The sequence below is a fragment of the Diaphorina citri genome, unplaced genomic scaffold (assembly GCF_000475195.1).
Source record: "Diaphorina citri unplaced genomic scaffold, Diaci psyllid genome assembly version 1.1 scaffold4537, whole genome shotgun sequence".
Lineage (NCBI taxonomy): Eukaryota > Metazoa > Arthropoda > Insecta > Hemiptera > Psyllidae > Diaphorina > Diaphorina citri.
Genome location: NW_007381935.1, coordinates 36 through 8,597, shown reverse-complemented (window position 1 = coordinate 8,597; position 8,562 = coordinate 36). Strand labels below are relative to the sequence as shown.

At 39.5% G+C, this 8,562-nt stretch overlaps 1 protein-coding gene across 2 annotated transcripts; it reads right to left on the bottom strand.

Annotated features, from left to right (window-relative positions):
• Positions 1 to 1,712: 1,712 nt before the first annotated feature.
• Positions 1,713 to 7,348, bottom strand: LOC103521115 (flocculation protein FLO11). 2 transcript variants are annotated; one of them, XM_026831939.1, is made up of 8 exons: positions 7,173 to 7,348; positions 6,549 to 6,656; positions 5,675 to 5,897; positions 4,107 to 4,268; positions 3,769 to 3,865; positions 3,076 to 3,195; positions 2,038 to 2,583; positions 1,713 to 1,943 (listed from the first exon to the last, which is right to left on the bottom strand). In XM_026831939.1, exons 1-7 carry the CDS (start codon positions 7,296 to 7,298, stop codon positions 2,553 to 2,555), a joined length of 867 nt encoding a protein of 288 aa, XP_026687740.1. In that variant the 5' UTR covers positions 7,299 to 7,348; the 3' UTR covers positions 1,713 to 1,943; positions 2,038 to 2,552. The 2 variants fall into 2 exon arrangements, with proteins under 2 accessions (XP_026687740.1, XP_008484442.1); XM_008486220.3 differs by lacking the exons at positions 1,713 to 1,943; positions 3,076 to 3,195 and having other exon boundaries at positions 2,374 to 2,583.
• Between the last annotated feature and the right edge of the window lie 1,214 nt (positions 7,349 to 8,562).

The following is an 8,562-nucleotide window of genomic DNA, read 5'->3' as shown; positions in this document are numbered from 1 at the left end:
ACGTCATCATGTTCTTCATCCAGATCATCCAACCATTTGACATTCTTGATACCCTTCATTCTCTTTACGAGGTTCTGGAATTAAAGGAAAAGAGAAGATAAAATTCAATTAGTAAACCTCGAACTGATGCTAAATTTCATGTCGTTACTGGGACTCAAACTCCAGTCCTCGGATTACAAGTCCCGAGTTCTACCTCTGAGCTACGGGGGCTGACAAGATAAGTCCACCCATTAAAAGTGACTGAAAATTGTACGTACCTACATGAATCTTAAGGCCTGGATAGTTTGTTGGGAAGCGCGTCTACCTTGTAAGCGGCGGGTTCGATTACCGCCCGGGGCGGATTTTATCCTAAGCAGATAAGGTTCGTTCTCGGACCGACAGACTTTCTCCTGTAATTTCCTCCTTTACTAAGGCCTGGATAGTTTGTTGGGAAGCGCGTCTACCTTGTAAGCGGCGGGTTCGATTACCGCCCGGGGCGGATTTTATCCTAAGCAGAAAAGGTTCGTTCTAGAACCGACAGACTTTCTCCTATAATTTCCTCTTTTACTTATTAGACAAATTGTTAGACGTGGAATGGATTGCTTGCCAGCCTAGTTAACTTCGAGGGTAGCGCACCTGCCTTGAAAGCGCTGTGTTCCTTCATTTGGGACGATAAGACCTGTCAAGTTAGTTTCCTCCATCAAAACTCTTAAAAAAGAAGGGAAAAATTCTTCCCTTCATCCAGATCATCCAACCATTTGACATTCTTGATACCCTTCATTCTCTTTACGAGGTTCTGAAATTAAACGGAAAAGAGAAGATAGAATTCAATTATTAGTATCGAGGTTTACTTCAACTGATGCTAAATTTCATGTCGTTACTGGGACTCAAACTCCAGTCCCCGGATTACAAGTCCCAAGTTTTACCTCTGAGTTACTGGGGCTGACAAGATAAGTCCACCCATTAAAAGTGACTGAAAATTGTACGTACCTACATGAATACTCCTATTTTTACATATGGGGGGGGGGGGGGAGAGAGAGAGAGAGAAGTTCAGTTTGTGTTTAGAATGTTTCCTTTTCCTTCGTGAAGATCTCTTCTTTGAATTTTCCATAATTCCACACACATAAACCAACTCTGGTTAATTTCACCACTTCTCCAAAACTTGCCCCCAGTTTTTCATTTACCCATTGTAAATCAAAGCAATTCATAATACTCTTGTAGGTATATTTAATATAATATCGAAATTTATTTTTTATTTGTTATTATTAGTTTTTTTTATACATAAATAATTTAAAGTCCAAAAATGCGAAATAAAATTATGTATTATGTATTAACGTTTAATTATTTTAAAACCTGTACATTGCTTTTCTTTTAGGCTTTGTTTATTCGAACCATACAAAGATTCTAAAGCTTTGCTGTTTTAATTGAAATGCAATCTAAATCTGATGGGGAAAAATCTACTTATCTAAAGGTAAGCAAGATTGTCATACAAGAAAACATTAAAAATTAAATATAAAATATGCAAGCTTTAAAAGAAAGAAGATTGGCACAGAAGGAGGAAAAGAGCCAAAGCATAAATGAAAACATTAAAAATTAAATATAAAATATGCAAGCTTTAAAAGAAAGAAGATTGGCACAGAAGGAGGAAAAGAGCCAAAGCATAAATAATAATCAAATGAAAATGTTACAAAAATTAATCGCTTTGTTACACTAAAGTTTAACATTAAGAAAGATCCAGAGGCGTCTATCTCTAAAAAATAGCAGTAATATTCACAATTGCACAAATATCTACAAAGGTTAGAAGAAATAATGTTGTTAACCTAGGTAAGTCTTATTTACAATAGGAAATTTTACTCAGGGGAGGTGGTATCCAATATCCATGACTGTCTCAAAGAATACTCACAAGACACTTGGGTCGAGCGATTTTTTTTTTTTTTTTACAAGAAATCACAATCAAAGTTTACCTATTAAATTTCAAAAAAAAATCCCAAAACACTTGGGGCGGGGGATTTTTTTTTTTTTTTTTTTTTTTTACAAGAAATCACAATCAAAGTTTACCTATTAAAAGCGAACTCTTCGCCTTGGGATGACTAAGTGACATTGTCTCCAGGCTTTATAAAATTATACCTTTAAAAAAATGGACACTCTGAATAATAATAAAAAAAAATGTCATCTTAAAAGAAAATTGACGAGATAAATATTTCAGGTTTCTGTCATGGAGATGTAGAAAATGTCAGCTTAAAAGAAAACTGACGAGATAAATATTTCAGGTTTCTGTCATGGAGATGTAGAAAATGTCAGCTTAAAAGAAAACTGACGAGATAAATATTTCAGGTTTCTGTCATGGAGATGTAGAAAATGTCAGCTTAAAAGAAAACTGACGAGATAAATATTTCAGGTTTCTGTCATGGAGATGTAGAAAATGTCAGCTTAAAAGAAAACTGACGAGATAAATATTTCAGGTTTCTGTCATGGAGATGTCATTGCGAGGAGATCTTGAATTGAATTCATGGAATTATCCCTGTGCCTGTGGACATTCACCACCTGAGCTGTATAAACGTATATTCGACTTCTTAGTATAATCGATCGTTGATTGATTTTAACCTGAAAAGAAGGAGAAAGAATTAGATATATCAAGAATAAACAGGTTATTTAATAATTGGATCTTTAGTTGATTGCAGACACCTCTTATTCTTTCAAGACTAATCAAGTGGTTTATGGCTGACTGGTTTAGAATCTAAACTTTAGATTTCTCGTTTCGTTTAGGTTTAGACCACTCATACCGATTTCAACACGGAGGTGCTGGGTTCAAATCTCGGCTAGGGCGGAAAATTTTGACCAAACTTTTCCGTCCACAGACAAGCAAAGATGTAAAAGAATGGTCAATAGAGAGAAAAAACAAAATGAATAAAAGTACAAATTAACTAAAGTTCTAGATATTAATAAAAAGAAACTGACAAGCACGCATATAAAAAACAAACTAATCACAGCACAAAACAAATAACAATCTAAAGACTGTCAGTACGCAAAATAGTAGAACTAGGTATAAATACAAAACAGCACAATTTTAGAAGCACAAAACACTCATTTTCTTACAAATTGGCCGACTCGTAAGCGCGGGGTATAGATATAGGGGAATCAAGTTCCTTCCCTTCATAATCCTCAGAGCGATCATTAGTGCTACAAGAATTTAGATCTCTCAATATTTGACGCGTCCTAGAAACACGGACAAAGCAATATTGTGATGGCATCTTCAAATTGTTCATGGAAACCACCGCGGTCGTTTAAGTGGAAAGCACCTCTAGCTAGACGAGAATAACGCTAGATAGTAGATACCCTTTCTTCCTTAGTGGATCACTGAAGTCAAGCAACGTTTCGCGTGGTTGATATCCGGATAAGTGACCATTTAGGCAATCGCGTGCTACTAGCTATTCACGGATCACGGCCCACTTGGGCTGGGTGAGGTCAGTATTTGGAGTCGAATAGATGGTAAAAATCCCCGTCACTATAAACCTAATCAGTTACACAGGGATGTTAAACCCCTTCAAAATAATTATTCCATTCTGGATCACTGAAGTCAAGCAACGTTTCGCGTGGTTGATACCCGGATAAGTGACCATTTAGGCAATCGCGTGCTGCTAGCTATTCACGGCCCACTTGGGCTGGGTGAGGTCAATATTTGGAGTCGAATAGCTGGTAAAAATCCCCGTCACTATAAACCTAATCAGTTACATAGGGATGTTAAACCCCTTCAAAATAATTATACCATTTTGGGTCATTTGGACTTACCTATTTACTAATGTAGGATCAGAGATGACAGCAGGGGTTTTCCTCGAATAAATATTATTACTTGTCACTTTGTTGTCTCGTGGAGTTTTCAGTACACCTGAAAAAGACAAAAAATATGAAATGAAAAGTATTTTTAATGTGATTAAAGAGTCCCTTTACTCCAGCAGTAGACTACTGCTGAAGTACAAGTACAATAATAATACTTTAGGTTTAGGATTTGCATAGAAGGAACCACTAGGCGAGGTTAAAGTCACCGGAGGCGTCCTCTACCACCTAACCCGTTCGATTCTACGAGGACAGTACCTAGACATGCAAAGAAAAAGGAAACTAATAATTACCTGGTACAAATCTCGGCTTGTTTTTAACCTCGGTCATTTTGGATACAATTGAGTTTGGAATGTTCTCCTTGTTGAGTCCTGTTTTCATTGTTCTAATGGGAGTTTTCACCACGGGTCTATTTTTGTTCATATTGGAACTAGTTACCAGTGGAGCGCGAGCAGCTGGAATAATATATCGAATTGTTAGACTTGGAATAGATTGTTTAAAGAAAAAAAGAAAAAAAAAATAGAAAGCTACTTGAGACTCATATGGTCTGCGTCGTAACATGCCCATTCCGCAGTACCCCTTCGTGTAAGATTAACCCATCCTTTCGAGCTGTTTGCCCCTACAACTAAGCCTGAGTGGGCTTTTTGTGTATGACATAACTATTCACTCGTCTCTACTTAAGTACCTTTGGTTTTGACAGTGACAGGACAGCTAGGTTTGGTGGTAACAGGTGCAGGGATAGGGACACTAACAGGTCGCGTAGGTGTGCTCGGTTCCTCAGGTAAGTCTATAGGGGGAGTGATGGGCCCTGATGATAACGTGAGAGTTACTTACCTTTGGTTTTGACAGGACAGCTAGGTTTGGTGGTAACAGGCGCAGGGATAGGGACACTAACAGGTCGCGTAGGTGTGCTCGGTTCCTCAGGTAGGTCTATAGGGGGAGTGATGGGCCCTGATGATAACGTGAGAGTTACTTACCTTTGGTTTTGACAGTGACAGGACAGCTAGGTTTGGTGGTAACAGGTGCAGGGATAGGGACACTAACAGGTCGCGTAGGTGTGCTCTAGACTTGGAAAAAATTGTTTAAAAAAAAAAAAAAAAAAAAAATAGAAAGCTACTTGAGACTCATAATGGTCTGCGTCGTAACATGCCCATTCCGCAGTACCCGTTCGTGTAAGATTAACCCATCCTTTCGAGCTGTTTGCCCCTACACCTAAGCCTCGGAGTGGGTTTTTTGTGTATGGCATAACCATTCACTCTACTTACCTTTGGTTTTGACAGTGACAGGACAGCTAGGTTTGGTGGTAACAGGGGCAGGGGTAGGGACACTAACAGACCAGTGGAGCGCGAGCAGCTGGAATAATATATCGAATTCTTAGACTTGGAATAGATTGTTTAAAGAAAAAAAAAAAATAGAAAGCTACTTGAGACTTATATGAGTCATATGCCAATTCCGCAGTGCCCCTTCGTATAAGAGTAACCCATCCTTTCGAGCTGTTTGCCCCTACAACTAAGCCTCTGAGTGGGCTTTTTTGTGTATGACATAACCATTCACTCTACTTACCTTTGGTTTTGACAGTGACAGGACAGCTAGGTTTGGTGGTAACAGGGGCAGGGATAGGGACACTAACAGGTCGCGTAGGTGTGCTCGGTTCCTCAGGTAGGTCTGTAGGGGGAGTGATGGGCCCTGATGATAACGTGAGAGTTACTTACCTTTGGTTTTGACAGTGACAGGACAGCTAGGTTTGGTGGTAACAGGGGCAGGGATAGGGACACTGACAGGTCGCGTAGGTGTGCTCGGTTCCTCAGGTAGGTCTGTAGGGGGAGTGATGGGCCCTGATGATAACGTGAGAGTTACTTACCTTTGGTTTTGACAGTGACAGGACAGCTAGGTTTGGTGGTAACAGGGGCAGGGATAGGGACACTAACAGGTCGCGTAGGTGTGCTCGGTTCCTCAGGTAGGTCTGTAGGGGGAGTGATAGGGCCTGATGATAACGTGAGAGTTCGGTTTGCTGCTCCCCCCTCATCTGTAGCTTCAGGTGAAACATCGGCAGGCGGTGACGAGGACTGCTCATTGCTTTCAAACTGAAATGAGAATTTTATTTATTTTATTTTTTATTAATTCACGGGATCAAACCCAATTCACAATGTTACTTTTTCAAGACAAACAGAAAAAGAAAACTAAACTTAAAACTAACTGGAATCAATATAATGTATTATTTGTGGCAAAGCAGAGCCTTTTCACAACTTCTGTGAATATCACAGCATTACTAACTGTCTCCTTTGCAATACTAAACTTTTTACACTGATAATGCCACTATTGGTAGCTACTCGATTAAAATAGCCAGTCAGACCGGGGGGCCACAAAGACAGTTTTCTTGTAACTTAAACAATCTCTTTCTGATGTTCCTATACAAGTACAAATTAGTACTTTTCATGAACTATTTTCTGTGTTAGGTATTTCAATAAAATTCTTCATCTTGTTATGTCTTTTCTGTATTTAACTTTAACTCTCGGATGAAGCAATCTGATTGGTTGATTTTTCAAAAATTTCAGCCAATCAGATTGTTTAAACCAAGATTAAAACATAAACGGAGTTTAAACTCAATTTGTGGTCCCTGGCCTCAATTGTCCTCACTGAACGCACCCTGAAATTGAAACTTGGACCAAAAAAAACCTCGACTTCGCCGGGACTCGAACCCGGACCTCCAGCGTACAAGACAAATATGAACTCACAGTGATGGGATCCAAGCTGCAGTATATCTTCATGACGTCATCATGTTCTTCATCCAGATCATCCAACCATTTGACATTCTTGATACCCTTCATTCTCTTTACGAGGTTCTGGAATTAAAGGAAAAGAGAAGATAAAATTCAATTAGTAAACCTCGAACTGATGCTAAATTTCATGTCGTTACTGGGACTCAAACTCCAGTCCCCGGATTACAAGTCCCAAGTTCTACCTCTGAGCTACTGGGGCTGACAAGATAAGTCCACCCATTAAAAGTGACTGAAAATTGTACGTACCTACATGAATACTTAAGGCCTAGATAGTTTGTTGGGAAGCGCGTCTATCTTGTAAGCGGCGGGTTCGATTACCACCCGGGCCGGATTTTATCCTAAGCAGATAAGGTTCGTTCTCGGACCGACAGACTTTCTCCTGTAATTTCCTCCTTTACTTATTAGACAGATTGTTAGACGCCGAATGGATTGCTTGCCAGCCTAGTTAACTTTGAGGGTAGCGCGCCTGCCTTGAAAGCGCTGTCTTCCTTCATTCGGGACGATAAGACCTGTCAAGTTAGTTTCCTCCATCAAAACTCTTAAAAAAGAAGGGAAAAATTCTTCCTAAACTATACGTACCATATGATTGCCCTTCATTTCGCGATCTGTTTTGCCGTAGATTTTGAGCAGAGAGTAGTAGCTCATCAGCTTGATGGAGACCTCGGTTAGCAGAGTATTGTGACTATTGAATACAGAACATAGCATACTGTTCAAACCATTGTTGTGCTCGGACTCCAGGCGAGATTTGATTAGATCCATCTGAAATGAAGAAATTTTATTAAAACGGGTCTTTGTAAATTGATAGTAACCTGCCTTCACTATTCGTACTAAACATGCCGTGGTAGTGGTATAATTACGGCCAGGCACTCACTATCAGGTAGACGTAGACCAAACCAGGTCTACCTGGTACCTGATGAGCACACACACTATCAGGTAGACCTGACAGCCGGACCTGATCAGGAGTGGCTGGCCTAAGGCACTCGACAAGATTCCATGTTAGGTTAGGATTCAAACCCACACTTTCCAACTAACGAGTCGATCGCCTTAGGGTTATCTTCCTATGAGTGTTTATCCTATACAACGGACCCATTGAAAAGAAAATAATTTGGCCGGCAAAAATACCAACTTTTCGAAAGAAACCTATTCCTGTACTAAGCGTTTAAAGACAATTTTTTCAACCCCCTTCATTTCTCGCTGCTTTTGGCACAATGGAATATTTAAATCCGAAACATCAGCTGAGCAAAACTTTCGACAAAACCCAGCGCGACTTGATAGCGAAACAAAATGAGATTCTGTACAAGAAAATAATCGACGCTCAGAACAGGAGAAAATCCAGCTGTCATCAAAAGTGTTTCCGAAACATCAGCTGAGCAAAACTTTCGACAAAACCCAGCGCGACTTGATAGCGAAACAAAACGAGATTCTGTACAAGAAAATAATCGACGCTCAGAACAGGAGAAAATCCAGCTGTCATCAGAAGTGTACACCTGTTCCGAGAACGATCAAATCTAGTTCCGAAATATGTCGAGAGAGGGCTGCCCGGGAAATTGAAGCTAATAATTTGATCTTGCTGAGAAAATTGAAAGCTCTGAGTTGAATTGAACGCTGCTATATTTCTTTCTAACTCATTATTATGCTGTAATTGCTGTATGTTACGCGGATTCAACTGACTGATTTGTGATATCTTTTTTTCTTTATTTAAATAAAGTCTTTGAAGGAGTTATTATTTTCGTCCTTGAGGAAGTTCTTTGCGGTCCCAGGGAAATTAAAAAGGAGACTTTAGTTGAGCAGTTCGTCTAATAAAAGATTGATATACGTAATCTTCAACTCTGTATGAGGTCTATGTTTTACCTCGACTGTTTTGCATTTGTTTTAGATATTTGTTTATGCGTTTGAAAGTTCCTCTATAACTCGCGATTGCCTGGCCCGATTTCGATGAAATTTGAGTTCCTTGAATCAAGGCACGTCG